The 20,000-nt window shown below is 42.8% G+C and overlaps 1 protein-coding gene across 1 annotated transcript in view; it reads right to left on the bottom strand.

Annotated features, from left to right (window-relative positions):
• The window catches only part of Rich (Guanine nucleotide exchange factor subunit Rich), a 48,835-nt gene that overhangs the window by 8,415 nt on the left and 20,420 nt on the right, over window positions 1-20,000 (bottom strand). Inside the window, exons 13-21 of the mRNA XM_086554393.1 lie at window positions 18,735-18,970; window positions 18,324-18,555; window positions 17,831-17,937; window positions 17,585-17,716; window positions 17,214-17,453; window positions 16,127-16,241; window positions 15,592-15,728; window positions 13,568-13,615; window positions 846-1,088 (exon numbers count right to left, since the gene is read on the bottom strand). Of these exons, the coding sequence (XP_086410519.1) occupies window positions 846-1,088; window positions 13,568-13,615; window positions 15,592-15,728; window positions 16,127-16,241; window positions 17,214-17,453; window positions 17,585-17,716; window positions 17,831-17,937; window positions 18,324-18,555; window positions 18,735-18,970 (1,490 nt within the window). The remainder of the gene's footprint in view (window positions 1-845; window positions 1,089-13,567; window positions 13,616-15,591; window positions 15,729-16,126; window positions 16,242-17,213; window positions 17,454-17,584; window positions 17,717-17,830; window positions 17,938-18,323; window positions 18,556-18,734; window positions 18,971-20,000) is intronic.

Below are 20,000 nucleotides of genomic sequence, written 5' to 3'. Positions count from 1 at the left end.
CACCTCACACCTCATCTCCAATACAGGGTTGCTAGCTCTACAGTGGAGGGACCGTAACACCGTTACGATGCTCTCCACCGTCCATACTGCTCAGGTCAAGGAAAGAGGGAAGCCCCACTTCATTGCCTCGGAAGATCTTCTTACTCTTTGACTTTTCCCTCTGAACTCCTTCACCATGTATCGTACCATGGTGGGTAAGATGCCACAGGAGTTCCGCATGCACATGCACATGCACACACACACACACGCACACGCACACGCACACGCACACGCACACGCACACGCACACGCACACGCACACGCACACACACACACACACACACACACACACACACACACGCATACACACGCACACACACGCACACGCACACACACGCATACACACGCACACACACGCACACACACGCATACACTCACACACATACACATACACATACACATACACATACACATACACATACACACACATACACACACATACACACACATAGATAGATAGATAGATATAGATAGATAAATAGATAGATAAATAGATAGATAAATAGATAAATAAAGATCGATAAATAAATAGATAAAAAGATAGATAGATAGATAGGTGCCAAGATATAGATAAATAGATAAAGATAAACAGATAGTTAGATATACAGAGAGATACACAGATAGACATATATATATAGATATAGATATAGATATATAGATATATAGATATACAGATATATAGCTTTATAAAGAGACAGATAAAGAGAAAGACAGATATGCAACAATAATAAAACAAATTTCTTTAATCAAAAGTGAAAAGGGTCTTTTTAGTAAATACCTCTCAACTATTTCTCCTGCCCTCTCACCTTTGCATGTCTCTGCAGAATCACATCAAGGAAGTATTCTTCTGCTGTTGACACATCCTTGCTCAAAGAATTTGTCGATCGCTTACGTTGTGTCGGCACAGTCTGACACTGACGACTGATTTCTGGCAGGACCTTTGCCGAGTCTGATGTTGTTCTCACCACCGACTGATGGGAGACTGCTGCCCCATCTCCAACTGCCACCTTTGGGGCTGATGTTGAGGAAAAGGATCTCCCACGGAGCACCTGTGTTAGTTATGTGAAATCTTTTATTATAATGTCTGGCAACTTCAGAACAGAAAAAGAGAAAAAAGTGAAGGAACCTAAACTCTAAAAACATCTTGCTAAACAGTATATAGAAAACACCATTTTATTACATGTGTAAAACTTATCAATATATGTTCTTGTGATCCTGCTGCTATTCTTCAAGGTACCAATGGTAGAAGTTAGTTCCAAAAAAGCTTCTATCTACTCCTGACACCTTTTGTTGTTGCTTACAAAGAAAGCAATACAAACATCAAAGTCCTTAACTAAAAAATCATTTATAAATAGCTTAGGGTCAACAGAGCACATATAGCATTATATAATGATAATAACTACAACAAGCATCAAATGTAATTAATAATGTCAGGTATCCAATTTATTATACAATTGGAACTGCTAGTTGTCACCACAATAAAACCACATCATTTTATTGTGCATCACTGACTTCCCCTACAATGGTTATAAGTTTTAAAAATACAAAGGGGGGGAGTTTTTCATAATTTATCTTAAAATCACCTCAAAATTATTTCATTCACACTGTTAACCCTTTTCCTATGGGCATAATAGAAAGCATATCTTAACCCAAAACTTCCAGGTGTCACGTATAGATGATGGCACCTTACTTGCCAATCTTCTAATCGTCATGTATAGGTGATGGGACCTTTACTTCCTGATCTTCCAGGCGCAGTGCATAGATGACAGTCTCAGTAGCACTTAATATTTTCTCGGGACTCTCCCCTCCTTCACTAACGAAGCCAGCTACGAAACTGACGGTGATTGAGATCCCGTTCACCCCCATCCCCCCTCCCACATCCCCCATCCATCCCTTATCTTATTCTGGAAACAAGACAGAATGAAATAATACAAATGAGGTCGGCTAAAAAGGTGTTGGTGACAAGTTGATCTATAAACTTACCTGATGACTCTAGCCATACCTAAAATTATTCTTTCACGTTTTACATTTGTTCACGAATTTGTATACAAGAAAACATCAAGTCTACAGACTTTATTCCTTACATTTCAATAACATTTTACATTTTTATTCAGTTTTGGAGAATCCAATGTAATGAGACTCTATACTGTCTTTTAAAGATAATTATAAAAAAGTATGAAGACTATTATGCAAGACAAATACATGAACAATGTTACTAAGTCATTTTTGCCATCTTCATAAATGAAGTCAGCTACAAAGGTGACGGAGATTCATTCTTGAGGAGATCCCTCATTGCTCCTCCCCCATAACAATCCTTCTTCCAGAAATGAGACCGGCTGCAATTATACACACGAGGCTGGCAAAAAAATATGACGGTGACGAGGTGACCTATGACCTTACCTTTTGACTAAAATCACTCTTAGCCTGACCTCTGTTCGCTGAATATGCCACACATTCATAGCGCAAAACACGCTCATGCTTCTCGCTACTCTGCCGGTCGACCATCTGGCCACAGAAGTAATCTTTTAGCACCAACTGCCTTGAGGGGAGCCCACACCCATGAGGGCTTCATGTCTTTAAAGGACGTGGGTGAGCCTCAATCATCAACGTCATATAAAGCCGTCATCGCTCCAGCACCTTCCATTCCCTTGTTCGGAGATTCCAACTGGGAGGATGAGGATCAAGTAGATGGTCCCAACTTCTTCGACAACAAAGGATGATGCAGATAGTGTCTGAATGATGGACTAGGCCTCGAGGAGGACTTGACACTGAAGGAGATCCTGGACTGCTTCTTTCCCCGACCTTTGGCAGACCTTGAAGACCAAGACAAATTTGTACACTCAGTAGCACCTGTCCAACCAATTGTCTCATAAGAAGGCCTGGGAAGACAGCACTGTAGAGGAGCTACAGAAGTATATAGCTCTCCGTCTTCTTATGGGAATACAGCCCTGACCAACTTATAGGTTTTATTGGTGTGATAATCCCCTTGTTAATAGTGATATGGTCCGTCAGACTATGACGAGGGACCATTACGACTTATTGACCGCCAACCTCCACTTCAACAACAGTGGACACTGCAAAGGACCTTCAAAGAGATTTTTACTCCAGAAAAGAAACTAGCTGTCGATGAGTCATTGTGGGTTTATAGAGGACATCATCATGCTGTCCAGTACCTGTCAAAGAGAGCCAGGTTTGGCATGAAAGTATATAAACTGTGTGCAAATGAAGGGAAGGTAGCTGGGTACACTTCAGCTTTCCGCATCTAATTGGGGCAAGACCAAAGTGATGTCCCCACAAGCATGAAAGCCATTGTTGACTTGATACATGAAGCGGGGATATTTGAAAAGGGGTATCAGTTGTACCCTGACAACTGGTACTCTTCACCCACACTGTTTCACTACCTACAGTCCCAGAAAACAGAGGTCATTGGTTCCGTCAGGATCATCAGAAAGTTCATGCCAAAAGATCTTTCAGTGAAAAAGAAAGGGGACATCGACTTCAGAACATCAAAGGCAGGGATGTTGGCAATGTCATGGTTTAACAAGAAGCCAGTCAACATCTTGTCCACAATGCACAAGGGGGATGAGATCGTCGACCTCCCACCTAATAGAGGGTAGGTAAGGACACCCTAATTACAACAATGGGATGAAAGGGGTGGACATAAGTGATCAGTTGGCTCAAATCACATCCAGCAGCAAGGAAGATAAACAAATGGTGCATAGAATTGTTTTACAATCTGCTGGATATGGCAATTATCAATGCACATGGAGTGCACAAGTGGCTCAGTGGTAAAATGACTCAGCTGGAATTATACCTCCAGCTTATAGATGAGTTACTTCAGTGGCCAATGGGGATAACAGTGAGAAGGCGAAGGAGCATCACCCCTTGGCGAGTGGTAACACCATCCAGATCTCTCCAGTTAGCTTCCCAGCCCTGCTCCAATCCTCCAGCACAAACCCTCGAGATGATGATGGAGGGAAGTACCGGCGATGCAAATACTGCTGGCAGTCGAGGGGAAAGAGGACCATGTCTAGCTACACTTGCTGCCTTTATGATGCAGCACTGTGTGCGTGCTTCTATGCAACAAATTGAAAAAAAGGCATGTAAATATTGTAAATAACCTGTATATATTTTGTATGTATTGTTTTATATATCTTTTATCAAAAATAAATATTTGATGTAAAACTTTTCTGTAAACCATAACTCGCCTAAAAATTATTATTATTGAACATGATATGAAACCATAATACAAAAGCTAGGTATTCCCAGGAGATCCAGCCCTTCCAACTCGACCTGTCCTGACGACAGTGACGAGTCAAGTGAGGAAATCACACTCAGTGTGGAACTCACCAAGGAGTTGTCAGACTCCGAAATGTCTGACGGTACCCACATGGGGGCGTCGGACACAGAGACCGAATACCTTGACGTCAATGACTTAGTGAACGCAGACAAGCACTATGGCCAGTAACTTAAGCATACTACAGTGGAACATCAACAGCTTCTCCCCTAGGGCCGCCCTTCTCCACGCGATCGTGCGATCTTGGAACATTGATGTTGTCATGCTCCAAGAGACGCTAACAGGGGAATCTGTACGCTTCTCGGGATATCATCCCTTTGTGCTACCGAGTACGCAAGGTGCCAGAGGCCTGATTACCCTTGTGAAGTCAACTATCCCCTGCTCCCTGATTGCCGATCCTGGGCAGTGTGGAGAGGGTGTCGAATTTCTTGCTGTTGAGATCCATTTGGCCGGGGTCCTCTCAAGCTGTACAATGTATACAGTAGGCCAAACTGTAGGGGCTTAGATATCAGTGAAGCCTGTGCTGCTGCAGCACATGAGCTAATTCTCATAGGGGGGGGACTTTAATGCCCACCACCACATACTGGCTCCCACTCAGAGACGTGATGTGGCAGGCTGCCATATAGCCGAGGTGCTAGAGTCATGCCCAGAGATTGCTCTTCTCAACAGCCAGGAGCCTACGCACGTTAGCGGGGGGGTCCTTGACCTCACCTTTGTCACTGCAGCCCTGGTCAAGAGAATTAGTTGGTCTGTGGACAACACTGCCACGAGCAATCACTATGGGATAGTCACCACCATCTTGGATGCTGGCCCGGCACCCATGCCCCAGCACAATCCTCGATGGAAGGTGGAAAGAGCCAACTGGAAAGCCTTCCAGGAGGCTCTGGCCAAGTGCCTCCGAACCAGTGACTCCTCACTTAATGATAATGTGGATATACTTGAGGCCAGACTAGTAAATGCCATAGACGAGGCAGCCTCAGAAACCATCCCCAAAACTCGTCAGTGGTCTAGGTGTTTCAAGGACGCCTGGTACTACAATGATGAGATTAAGGAGGTCAACCACAGAATCAATATGTGCAGAAGACACTTTCGCAGACAGAGAACTCCCGAGAACCACACTCTTCTGAGAGAGGCTCTCAGGGATGCTCAGGAAACTGCTAAGAGGTTAAAGCAGGAAAATTGGCTGGAGTGGTGTGAGTCCTTTGGCCACCAAACCTCCCTTTCAGAATTGTGGAACCGTATCAGACGGGCCACGAATCGCTCAGCCCCCAAAAAGACCCACCATGACCCGCGGTCGGAGGCGGAGAGACTGGCACTCGAGTTCTCTGCTAGAACAAGTAGCGTCTGTCTACCAGCAGAGCTGAGGGCATGCCAAGAACAACTGCTCCCAGGCAGGCATGCCCTCATCAGAGAAAAGGCGGTCGAGCCTGATGATACAGATGCCATGTTCTCTCTGAGGGAATTACCCGGTCAGCCCCAGGTTGCGATGGGATCTCCCACCCCATCATTTCCCACCTAGGACATGAAGGTGAGCTTGCACTTTTGCATCTCATCAACAAGTCCTGGGAAACTTCCTCACTGCCACAGTGCTGGAAGAGGGCTGATATAATTCCCGTCCCCAAACCAAAGGAGCCGGGACGGTATCGCCCCATCTCCCTGCTTAGCTGTCTGGGAAAGACAGCAGAGAAAATGGTACTGAATCGGCTCCAATGGAAGCTGGGACCTCCACATGAACACCTACACAGGTTCACAAGGGGCAAGAGCACTTCCCACAGCATGGCCACCTTACTGAGCACTGTCAGCAGCAGCAGCGCTGTCATTGTCTTCCTTGACCTGGAGAAGGCTTTTGAACTGGCAAACCCATTAGCCATTCAGGAGATCCTGATCTGCAAGGGAATCAAAGGCAGGCTGCTTGCCTGGATTGCCGATTACTTTCGGAACAGAACTGCCAGAGTGAAGTTCCAAGGTCACCTTTCCAGGCATTTGCCTCTGGAGAATGGCACCCCTCAAGGAGGGGTCCTTAGCCCGGCTCTGTTCAACATCATGTTAAACATTCTCGACATTCCACTCCCAGCGGGGTGCACGATCATTTCATATGCAGATGATCTAGCAATTATCTCCACTGGGAGAAGAAATGTGAATCCAGTCAGAAAGGCCCAGCGTTGTCTGGACCTAATATCTGAGGAATGCTGCAGAGTCGGGCTTAAGATCTCAGCAGCCAAATCAAAGGCAATGGCGCTGAAACATAATGTCTGTGATCAAAGACTGCGAGTCCAAGGTCTAGAGCTTGAGTGGGTACACGTCTACAAATACTTGGGGGTATGGATCGATAAGAACCTCACCTTCCGCTCCAAGATGAAACATCTCTTAGACCGGACCAGGGCAAGGCTCTCTGTCATGAGAGCTCTGTCTGGGCAGTGCTTAGGGGCTGGACACCACGTACTAAGATCTTTCTACATGCACGCTGTCCGTCCCATTGTGGACTCAGGAAAAGACTCGACATCATGCAAAACGAAGCCGCCAGGATTATTCTGGGTGCCCCTGAGTGGGCTAAGGTTACTAACCTCCTCTTGGAGGCCAAACTCTTTCCCCTGGACACCCGGATTGATCAGATGGCGGCCCAGTTCCTTGCCAATGTCCTACAGTCCCCACTGGACTCGCAGCTAAGACAGAGAGTGCAGCGTCGGCTTGCACAAAACCAAGAGCTCTTTGCTAACAACACCTAGCTGTCTCACACAACCAGAGTGCTGAAACGCTTTGAGCTCAAAGACACACTACTGATTAAGGGCATGGACCTTCCCCACCCTGACTATGTCTCAGCCCCGCCGTGGGCACGATCCTTGATAGAGTTCTCTGTCATGAGTCTATCAAGAAGAAAAACACAGTACTCACCGCCTCTATTGAAGGCTGAGGCGGAGAGGAACATTACAGCAATCACGCCGCTGAATAGTAAAACCTACTTCACGGATGGTTCTGTAGACCCCATCACCCGCACTGCAGGCGCCGGTTTTGCAGCAAGGGGCATAGAGAAAGCTATGCGGGTATCAGACAATGCCTCCTCGCTCCAGGCAGAGGCAGTAGCTATTATGGGAGCCCTAGCCCATGCAGCCCAGACGGACGGGCATGTTGTCATACACACAGACTCTACGGCCGCCATTGACAGCCTGCAACAAAGCACGCCCCTTGATAACGTTTACCTGGTAACCTCGATTCTCACCATTGCTCAGAGAATCCTGGATCAGGGAAGACGCATCATCATCAACTGGATCCCAAGCCATGTTGGTATTGAAGGGAATGACGTAGCTGACAGGTTAGCGGAGGAAGGCAGGAAGAAACCCTTGAGTGATCTTGTAGTGCATCCTAGCCGGGAACTGCTAAGGCGTAAAACGATGGTTGCAGGGCAGGTCAGTGCCCTGCAGCGACACAGAGAGGAAGCGAGAACCTCCCCCTCGGCCAGCTGGTACTCAAACGCCACAGGCTATGAGTCGCTGATACTCTCTCACAGAATATCAAGGTGTGCTGAAGTCAGTCTGTACAGACTGAGAATAGGCTATCCTTGTGCGTGGAAAATCATCCCCACTATTGGGCAAGATGAGCGACGCTGTGAGTATTGTGGCGCGCCGGACGCCGAATTAGAGCACTACCTGATGGAATGCGAGCACACTCGCTTCCTCAGGCAGGGCCCAGAGACGACAGCTGCCGGGCTGGTTAGACGGCTGTGCCTGTCACTAGCCCCCTGGCAACTAAAGCGCCTACAGGCAATCCGACCGCCACGGTAAAAGTTCAGTTATGATGATCAGATGAGTCAGCACTTATAGCCACTAGAGACCGGGCTACCTCATCCACACAACCCGGGTGAAGCGACGTCTTCGCAAAATCTCTCTGAACTGAGCTGAATTGAATTCAGCGATGATGATCAGATAAGATTAGATAAGATGAGTCAGCACTCATAGCTGGCAGAGGCCAGGCCGCCTTGTGCATATAGCCCGGGCGAAGCGACGTCTTCGCAAATCTGTCTGAACTGAACTGAACTGAACTAGGTATTCCCCTATAATACCTGCTATAGAGTATGGAGAAAGGTTAATATAAAAAAAAATCAGTAAAAAAAAAGATAATTTGCATAAATTTTCCAATATAAGGTCACAAAAATACTATTTAATCCTACACCATATGTGTGTGCAGTGCATACCCTACCCCACCCGATAAGTCCCTGGAATACAAGTTTAGGCCTATGTGGTAGCCTCCCAGAGATACATCATGTGCCAGAGATCACCATCCAAGAGGATTTGGGTTAAGATGCCCCACCCAGGATTAACATCTTAACCCGATACCGCCGGCCACCGTCCACAGATCAGTTCAGTTCAGACAGATATGCGAAGACGTCGCTTCGCCCGGGCTATATGCTCAAGGCGGCCCGGCCTCTGCCAGCTATGAGTGCTGACTCATCTTATCTAATCTTTTCTGATCATCATCGCTGATTCAATTCAGCTCAGTTCAGAGAGATTTTGCGAAGACGTCGCTTCGCCCGGGTTGTGTGGAAGGGGTAGCCCGGTCTCTGTTGGCTATAAGTGCTGACTCATCTGATCATCATGACTGAACTTTTACCTTGGCGGTCGGATTGCCTGTAGGCGCTCCAGTTGCCAGGGGGCTAATGACAGGCATAGCCTTCTAACCAGCCCGGCGGCTGTCGTCTCTGGGCCCTGCCTGAGGAAGCGAGTGTGCTCGCATTCCATCAGGTAGTGCTCTAATTTGGCGTCCGGCGCGCCACAATACTCACAGCGTCGCTCATCTTGCCCAATAGTGGGGATGATTTGCCACGCACAAGGGTAGCCTATTCTCAGTCTGTGCAGACTGACTTCAGCACACCTTGATATTCTGGGAGAGAGTATCAGCGACTCATAGCCTGTGGCGTTTGAGTACCAGCTGGCCGAGGGGGAGGTTCTCGCTTCCTCTCTGTGTCGCTGCAGGGCACCGACCTGCCCTGCAACGATCGTTTTACGCCTTAGCAGTTCCCGGCTAGGATGCACCACAAGATCACTCAAGGGTTTCTTCCTGCCTTCCTCCGCTAACCTGTCAGCTACGTCATTCCCTTCAATACCAACATGGCTTGGGACCCAGTTGATGATGATGCGTCTTCCCTGATCCAGGATTCTCTGAGCAATGGTGAGAATCGAGGTTACCAGGTAAACGTTATCAAGGGGCGTGCTTTGTTGCAGGCTGTCAATGGCGGCCCTAGAGTCTGTGTGTATAACAACATGCCCGTCCGTCTGGGCTGCATGGGCTAGGGCTCCCATAATAGCTACTGCCTCTGCCTGGAGCGAGGAGGCATTGTCTGATACCCGCATAGCTTTCTCTATGCCCCTTGCTGCAAAACCGGCGCCTGCAGTGCGGGTGATGGGGTCTACAGAACCATCCGTGAAGTAGGTTTTACTGTTCAGCGGCGTGATTGCTGTAATGTTCCTCTCCGCCTCAGCCTTCAATAGAGGCGGTGAGTACTGCGTTTTTCTTCTTGATAGACTCATGACAGAGAACTCTATCAAGGATCGTGCCCACGGCGGGGCTGAGACATAGTCAGGGTGGGGATGGTCCATGCCCTTGATCAGTAGTGTCTCTTTGAGCTCAAAGCGTTTCAGCACTCTGGTTGTCTGAGACAGCCAGGTGTTGTTAGCAAAAAGTTCTTGGTTTTGTGCAAGCCGACGCTGCACTCTCTGTCTTAGCTGCGAGTCCAGTGGGGACTGTAGGACATTTGCAAGGAACTGGGCCGCCATCTGATCAATCCGGGTGTCCAGGGGAAAGAGTTTGGCCTCCAGGAGGAGGCGTTTATGTAATATGCATAGTGCCAGGTGCCGGCATGCGCCGTCAATTGTATAATTGATTTAGGCCTATGCGTTCGAGAGCCCCGGCATTGCAGCCAAAAAGAGGGAAAGATGGAACAGTGCCGGTGGGAATGGGTTAAGATGTTCCCATCTCAGAAGGGTTAACAAATGCAAACCTAAACATAAATCCTAACTTCCTTAACCCATTCATGCCGGTTGACTTGCTAACACGTTCAGTGGTTTTGGGGTCAGACGCCGGCAACGAGATATTTGGTCAAGGCCGGCGTGCAGGGTGAGCGGGCTTACAGTGCTCACTCACGGCTAGTCGCCTGAAAATCCTGAGGCGTTAGGCTTATGCATTCAAAAACCCCAGCATTTCAACCATTCAGATCCGGAATAGCCCAGGCATGAATGGGTTATAAAATATATATATCTATAATAAAAATAAAGTAATTAATCTTTTGGATTTCATTTTCTTTACATTTTCCCTTCCTTAAAGACAAGAAATAACAAAACACTGCCCCTTTTGCTGCAAAATAAAGAACACCTATCTCACTTCTTTTTTTTAGATTCAATCTTTCATTATAATACAAAATCTACATTAACCCTCTCTGGACGGGTGGTACAGTACTGTACCGTGCATTCAAAAGCCCAGTGGCCGGGCGGCACAGTATTGTGCCAGCCATTTAATTGATTTAGGCCTAATAATTCGAACGCCCCGGCATTGGGACATTCAAGGCTGGAATGCCCCCGTCGTAAGTGGGTTAACCTGATAACACCAGGGTGCTTTCGGCTCCACCAGGTCTTACCACCAGGGTATTTCAATCCACGTAGGCCTAAGGCTTGGGCTATTTACTCACTAAGGCCATGGCCACCTACTTTGCACACAAATCACCTACCATTCCGGTCATACAAAATACCATAATGTGATATCACGTCCCAGGTGGTAAGTGCCGCCACCTTATAACATGATATCAGGTCATCCATCGTTTTAACAGGTTAAAAAATAATGATCATTCTACAGGCATGTTTAACCCATTCACGCCGGGGCCATTCCGTGCGGTCGCTATACCGAGGTTTTCGAACGCATCATCCGAACGCTTCGAGATTCTCCGGTGCTCGGGCCGCGAACCTGGGCTGCCCGCTCGCTCACCCCGAGCGCCGGCCTTGGCCAGATATCTCGTCGGCGGCGTCTGACACGAAAACCACGAAACATGTCAGCACGTCATCCGGCGTGAGTGGGTTAAACCAAATTCCATATACCACAGTAATACATTTTCCAACATAGTACATGTAAGGTAGATGTTACAAATGCACAAATTCACACATACACATGCACACACATAAAAATCACAAATATGCCACATACACACATGCCCTTCCATTCCAATGTGCAAATTAGGATAAGGCATTCTTTTGTGACTTGTTCATGAAATTCATAAAAATGAGAGAATAATATATGAGGCCCCGCCCGCGAAACAATCGTAACACTGAATTTTGAGGTTTTGAGATAAAGGCAGCATCATGGAGTAGATGGGTGTAAAAATCTTATGGTGAAGTCAGCCAAGCAAAATCCAACCTTCTACGTACCTAAAACACGGTGGGAAGTAGAGCGAAAAAGCGTGCAAAAAAGTAGCGAGATACCCCGCGCGATTTTCAGCCAAAGAATAGTAACGTCCCCAGGCCAGCTGTTCCTGCCTGACGTGCAAAACCCAATCACACCGCGCCTCAGCCAATCACAGCCACGCTAACGCTCTCGCTCGCGCCACTCTAGCCCAGAAACTTTCCCAGAAAGCCCAGAAAAATATTTAATTTTTCACTCGATAAATATTTACATAAAATTTACTTTTACACCTATCATCATGAAACCTTCACATATTCCTATTTAAAACAAGCACTCTTAAAATAATAACTTAGATTTGTTTTAAAAATTTATTTTAATTACTCATATTGATTGGGGTATAATTAACTCTGTGTCAATTAACCGGATATATTCTTACTTACTTTCAAAACCTATTTAACTAAACAAAACTACCCAAGACCTTTCATTTCATGTATAATACTTACATATTCGTACCAATTCTACGTGCGTTATCAGTGTTTAACTTTGATCGCGATTTACTCAAAACCACGAATTTCGGGTTACGATTGTTTGGCGCATGGGGCCTCATATTATGGGTATTATATACACAAGTTTACACCAAAATCATATGGCACAAAAAGCCAGTCCTATTGCAAATTAAGGTTTAAAATGATGTATACTTTCTGGTAAATATACTACAAGTCTTTCAATCTTAACCAAGCTGTAAATTGATTAGTAGGCTTTACCAGATAATTCATATAGAAAGGAATAAACAATCTAATCTGTAAATTAACTCATCTTAAACACAGAAGTACTACTTATAAATTCAATCCCCCAAAGACCTTCTTAATTTCAAGGTATTATTACAGTATACTGAAAGTTCCACCATAAGTCAAATCATAAAAAAACAATAAATATTCTTACAAGTCACTAATATACCTCTTCTGCATAAAATCATTATACTGCTGCATCATTTTTTAATTGTATCCAAATACTTTTTCAAAGAACTGGTTCTTGAAACTATATTTTCTTAACCGGTTGCTGAAATGTCTAACCGCTGGGTTATTTCAAGCACGTAAGTGTAACAGCTCAATCTGTTCACCCACTCTGACCCCAGCTAACCTCTACGTGCCCAAGCACCCGGCGTGATAGCCATATGGAAAGGCATGACAAAATATCTCACACCTGGCGGCAGGTATTGCCACCACTTGACTTGATATTTTATTATCCAGTGTTAACAGGTTAATCAACATTTCAGTTACAAACTTGTACCAAGAACAATCCTTAAGCAAAATGTTAAATATAAACAAAATCAATCCATGAACTACTGATAACATTACTTAAATTACTGCAATGAGTCTATTCCCCTGCAAAATGTACTTTGAAAAAGGTCTGATTACAAGTCAAAAGAACAAACACCAATCACAGTTGATAATCAGGCATGTATTCTGTCATGAAGAACAAGTGCAGTGCAATGGTTGTAAGTCAATTATCTGTGATACAAAGTTTCAGGCAGTGAAAACTAAATAATACAGAATGATGCAGCAAAGTGGAAGCAACAGAAAATAAAAGTTGGAACATATACAGATATGACTGAGATCACAACAGAACAGACAAATAACACACAGAACTTTACAAAAATATGTGACAGGCAATGTAAGAGATGTATCTTTATGTGTAGAGAACTTGTCCAGATTATTTTTGCAATACACAGCAATGTCAATCAAAGGGAACTTACCACACCTTATTATAAAAACCCCAACATGCATAAATTTGTCAAATGGCAACACACAGCCACTAAAATCACCAAATGACAAAATTAAATAATAATACCTGCGGGGCGGTGATCAGAACAGAGGAATGTCTTCGCAACATCTGTATCTGATACACAAATGTATAGGTCAAATTAGTTACTCAAAAAGAAAAAATGTCAATATGACTAAAATAATAGTAAAAATAAAATAATGAATAATAACAATAATGAAAGAGGGTTAAAAAGATCTAACTATGAAGTTGCTACAAATTGGAATAAAAAAAAATAATAATCATAAATACTATGCACCACTTTCCATGACAAGCAGGTTAATAATTCAAAATAAAAAGAGTAAATGTTAATCAACATTAAAACTCAAGCTACAATATACTTTTATATTACTCCCTTAAAGAAAAGCATATGAGCTGTGTGTGACATTAAATCCCCTGCATTCAATGAAATTGTTTCTTACAGCAAGTTCAGACAGGAAAGTTAAACAGAGTGAAATATCTTAGTAACATGCTTTTCCTATCACTGACAGAAAAGGAAGACTCATAACACAGAACATTTAGATAGCAGGTAGGTAGGTAAGTAATTAGATAAATAAATAGATTGGTAGATAGGTAAGTATGTAGGTAGGTAGATACATACATAGAAAGATAGATACATAGAGAGATAGATAGGTTGGCAGGGTCAGTAGGAGGGTCTGAAGGTCAATAGGTTGGTAAGTAGGTAGATAAGAAGGTAAGAAGGTAGGAAGGTAGGAAGGAAGGAAGGAAGGAAGGAAGGAAGGAAGGAAGGAAGGAAGGAAGGAAGGAAGGAAGGAAGGAAGGAAGGAAGGAAGGAAGGAAGGAAGGAAGCTAGGTAAGTAGATAGCAGTTATGTAGGTAGGTAAGTAGATAGCAGTTACGTAGGTAGCTATGTAGATAGGTAGGTAGCTAAGTAGATTGGTAAGTAGGTAGGTAAATAGGTAAGTAGATTGGTAGGTAGGTAAATAATTAGATAAACAAATAGACTGGTAAATATGTAGGTAAGTAGATAAGTAATTAGATAAATAAATAGATTGGTAAATAAGTAGGTAGGTAGGTAGGTAGGTAGGTATCAGGTAGGTAGGTATCAGGTAGGTAGGTAGGTAGGTAGGTAGGTAGGTAGGTAGCAGGTAGGTAGGTAGGTAGATAGATAGATAGATAGATAGATAGATAGATAGATAGATAGATAGATAGATAGATAGATAGATAGATAGATAGATAGATAGATAGATAGATAGATAGATACATAGAAAGGAAGGAAGGAAGGAAGGAAGGTAGGTAGGTAGGTAGGTAGGTAGGTAGGTAGGTAGGTAGGTAGGTAGGTAGGTAGGTAGATAAGTCGGTTGGTGGGTTGGTGGGTTGGTGGGTTGGTGGGTTGGTAGGTTGGTAGGTTGGTAGGTTGGTAGGTTGGTAGGTTAGTAGGTTAGTAGGTTGGTAGGTTGGTAGGTTAGTAGACTGGTAGGTTGGTAGGTTAGTAGGTTAGTAGGTTGGTAGGTTAGTAGGTTGGTAGGTTAGTAGGTTGGTAGGTTGGTAGGTTGGTAGGTTGGTAGGTTGGTAGGTTGGTAGGTTGGTAGGTTAGTAGGTTGGTAGGTTAGTAGGTTGGTAGGTTAGTAGGTTGGTAGGTTAGTAGTTAGGTAGGTTAGTAGGTTGGTAGGTTGGTAGGTTGGTAGGTTAGTAGGTTGGTAGGTTAGTAGGTTGGTAGGTTGGTAGGTTGGTAGGTTAGTAGGTTGGTAGGGTATGTACAGGAGTTAGCATGTATCTGTATTTGAAACCATCATCTTAATTTTCTATACCTTTTTATCCATGTACTCATTTCTTTGCTTTATGTTCTGTTTTTTCTAATGCATGTCACACAGGGTAAAAACTCATCACCTACATTACAATTTGCATCTGCCAAAATAACCAATAGAGGACAACCCATAATGGTCTAAGAATACACTGGTCTGCATCACTATATTCATCTACACAATTAACTCATGCTACACACTGATACATCAGGGCCAATCACAGACATTGGAAATCTTGTCATTCCCATCACGGTTAGAGAGTTACAGAGGAAGAGTCACTGTTAGTACCTGTGTGTTGGGGAGAATCATCGAAAGGTCTTCATCAGCACATGCAGGGGACACGGGGGGTGTGGCATGGCTGAACCCAACCTTAGTACTCCCACAGGATGGCACTGATGGCTTCGGAGAGTCCAGGTCTGTCGGATCTACTCGTGTTGAGGGAGGAGGGGGATGAAACAATATTATAATAAAGTATTCTTTAAGACAGAAGTCCCAAGAAAACTGATTATTTAGTTAATTTAATTGGTTCAATCAAATGAAAATCTATTTTGTATCAATGTCAATCTCTTATTATATCTATTCTAAGTGAGGTAATTTTCAATGAACCTGAAGAGAATTTTACAACATCACCAAGATAGATCAGTTTTATTTCAAATAAATTATTGCTTCCTCCCTCATTAATAGCAAAATCAAACTATGTCAGTCAAGCACATAAACTACCTTCTGATTGATTTTTTTCACACTACAATGAACAAATATTAAACACTGAGATGATACCTGACTATTAGACAATAACAAATCCACACAAATATAACTTTAATACCTATTGAACGGAGGAATCGAATGAGGTCTTTTGAAAGGTCCCACTTGCCAGCTTCTAACGTAGCATCTAAAAGGCGTGTGGCATGGCTTCTACTCACAGAGGCACTCTCCAGATTCTGTAGGGTAAACACCTCAATCAATGAATCAAACTAGGTTATTTCTCAGAGCCTTTCCAACTCACTTGCAAATCAATTTCACACAAAACCTCCAAAATATAATCATAAAATAATGCAGGTAACTTTCAAAAATCATCAAGCATTGCATATGATTTTCTGTAATCTCAGATATTATTGATATTCAGAATAAATTTCATGAATATTGCATATCATATATAGTAAAGATGCAAATGCCAATGTAGTAAAATTTATGAAAAACTCAAGGATCTATATCAAAATACTATAGAAGAGATAGAAGATAGATCATCTTGTGGAAGTCAATAATGCTGATGAAAATTGGGATGATAATAATGTAGTTGATCCAGATGGGAGTGACACAGATGAGAACTGATTACCTTGGATTATCATGTCAATTGTGAGGATTTACAGGATGATAATGGTTGTATTCAAGAAATTCAATGAATCATGTATGAACATTAACCCTATGATGACGGTGTGTCACACCCGTGTGACACAGCTAAATGCCTGATGACGGGGCGACACACCAGTGTGACATTCCTGATGCAATATTGCATAGGTCTGGCATAGGGGGTTGCCACTTCTCGCCGGGCCCGTCGAGATTGGGTTAAGTTCCATAAAAATGGAAAAATAATCTTACACAGTGACTTATGTTTTGGGGCTGTAAATAACCATGACCTACATTTTATCATATAATTTAAAGCTGAGACACATCATAAATTGATACTAAGAAACCACAAGACAAACTAAGAAAGTCAAAATATGATCAGCATCATTTCCTTTATCAAATATGCCACTTCCCTGTTTTGGTGAATGTAAGATTTTAAAATGCACAAAACAATTTAAATCTCATCTAGAAGTGGTATGTAATAGTCCACAACAATCAAAAAATGTAAAAACTTTTACTATTTTTTTTTAAACAGGTCTAACTGACTTTCTGCCTGACAGCCATACCTGCAGGATGATAAGGTATGATGCAGCAGTGTCCAGCTGTGCCTCTTCCAAAGCCTTAACAAAGAGGAGCTTGGGACTGCCCGCCGCAGAGAAGAGGTAGCGCCATAAGGCCAGCTCAGTCTTTCGTGCACATTGTACTACTGTCTGCAGGTACACTGGGAACTCTCTGATGAACTCTACTACTCGGGGTAGCAAGCAATCTGGAAGTGGGTCTTTACTGGAGGCTTCTTCTTCCAGAACCTGCAACAAGGTTTTATCTTATAAAACAATAATAACAATGTGCAAATATCTAACACTTGCTTACTACCTTTCTTCAAATAAGAAAGTAAGAAATATCAAAAACAAAAATACATAGTAGAGATTTGCTTTACCTGATGCAGGAGAAGCTCTAGTGCATGTGGGAAGTATGGCAAGTCCCGACATGTGCTGGCCACCTCCCAAGCGTGGTAACCAAGGTTTCTTCTCAGCAACTGTCTCAACAAGTGATGCAGGTAAACTTGACTCTGAAATATAACAGTGAAAATCAAACCTCACAGATATCAAAATTATCCATTAGGCAATAATGAAAATGATCTCAGAAGAAAATCCATACTTTCAGATATAAAATGCAAACTCACAGTCCGCTCTACAACAGTAAGTGGCTGGTGCAGAGATGCAGCGTCACATGCCAGCAGGGACGTGTCAGTCTCTGCCCCCAGCAAGATACCTTCCTCAAACAACACAGCTGAAAAGAAAAGGTACAGCTCTTTTATCTTCTGCCACGTTCATACATGATATATTTTCATCAGTATTTTTATCAATTATCATCATTATTCATTGATATAGAAAAATGTCCTATCCTTTCATTTCAGATATTTGTAATACTTAAAATATAAGTGTATAATCAAGAACAAACAGTTGCCCTGTTGACAATAATATTGCCTGTCAAGTTTCTTTATTCTATCACACCCTTACATTTTTGTTTTTCACTTAAAATAAAGATTTCAACCTTGTATATATCTTCTTTATTGCTTCCCAAAGCACTTATCAGATAAAATTACAAGGAATTAATTAAAAATAATAAAATATATATGAATACATCAACATACAAGAACATAAGATTCTGCTCACCTAGAGGATATATGGACGGAGTAAATGGCAGCATTATCCTGCGAGCCAAGAAAATGTGAGATTTGTCAGCAGAGTTGGGAAAAAGTGGTAGCCAGGCACGTGTGCCATGAACACCACAGTGTAGCCATAGTGCGTGACTAAGGTGTGGTTTATGGCTTACAGCACAGCTACTACACCACAAAGCTTCACAGCTAGAGGCAAGGACAATTGGTGTCATTTGCGCACAATGGAACTGGAAGAGTGAATATTTCATTAGTACAAATATAGCTACTTGCACATGTGAGTAAAAATTGAACACCAAACAAATAAAACCAAACTGTACACTGCACAGGTTGAAAAATGTGGGAAAATAACATTTGAAATATTTTGAACATCCTCCAAAGGTGCAAAGATAATTCAGCCTTAACTTACCAACTTGCCATTGCTGCCTGCACCATCTGCCTGCTGATCTCGTTGTATCATAAGTACTTTGCCAGATATGTTGATGATGACACTCTGTGCTGGCAGTGGGTTGTGTTGGTTGTTGCTGACTCTCCAAGACTCTGTGCGGAGGCTGGTCAGTAGTATGGATACGACACAAGCTGGGTGCACTGTCAGTCCAGAAATGTCTACCTCTTGCACTCGGGACACAATAACATTACCACCACCTGGAGGGTGTAGAGAAACAATATTAAGAATAGCTAGTGATAACGATATAAAAGTCAGTCTGGAAGAATATCTGTCGAAAGGGTAATGGTGAAATAAATCTAACTATGAATAAAAAACAACATAAAATCAAGTAAGAGAATTAAATGGAATAATAATAATAATCATAAAAAAAAAGAAAAAAAAGGTCTATCAACCCCTGATATATTTCACTTCACCTTCATGAGGATACAAAGGCCTTATGAAAAACAATACATTCATAACCTCACTTAGATTCAGAGTACATATTGTTTAAGCTTATAATTACATTCACAAGGGCAAAATATTCCCCTAAAACCTTGGAAAGTGATGTGAAAAAAGGTAAATAAGAACATATTGAAAGTATGAGAAAGCATGCAAGGGTTCCATTTTAACCAAAGACTTTTAGCCTTGCATGTGAATTTAGTTAGAAAAAAAAATTATAGGAGAAGAAAGACCTTCCTACGTACATAATCTGGTCATCATGAACATTATGATAGTGGAATAGGTTAAAATAAATCCCTGTGTGCAAAGGATAATCATTAGTGCCAAAAAGTCAAACCTCTCTTCACTCTTCAGTGATTAAAAAACTAAAGGCACAGAAAACAACTCTTGAATTGTAATGTACTTTGATTTAGAAGCAAACATAAGCTTTCAATTTAAATATGTTCACAACATCAAGTTCTGTGAGCACAAGAGCCTTATTCTATATTGTAAATTCCAAGCCAACACCACTCCCACAACACTTGCACACCACAATTCATATTCTAAGTTGTATTGCCTGGCAAGGGCACTGAGTATTCATGGATCAAAATACCTGTTACACTAACATATTCCATGAAATTAATAGTCCATCATTTGGTCTATTCTGTGGTATTTTTCTTAATGTATCTTGCAATTAGCAAAGAAATATTCTTGGAGTTAACTTTTAAAACTGGTCCAACCAACACCTATTTTTACCATGCTATCTCATACCTTTTATAAACCTGGGCACCACTAGATGCATGATAGGAC

Source organism: Penaeus japonicus, unplaced genomic scaffold, assembly GCF_977035675.1.
Source record: "Penaeus japonicus unplaced genomic scaffold, GWHDUDI00000001_assembly GWHDUDI00000029, whole genome shotgun sequence".
Taxonomy (NCBI): Eukaryota; Metazoa; Arthropoda; class Malacostraca; order Decapoda; family Penaeidae; genus Penaeus; species Penaeus japonicus.
The sequence above is the reverse complement of the archived record's forward strand: the minus strand, read 5'-3'. Positions and strand labels throughout refer to the sequence as shown.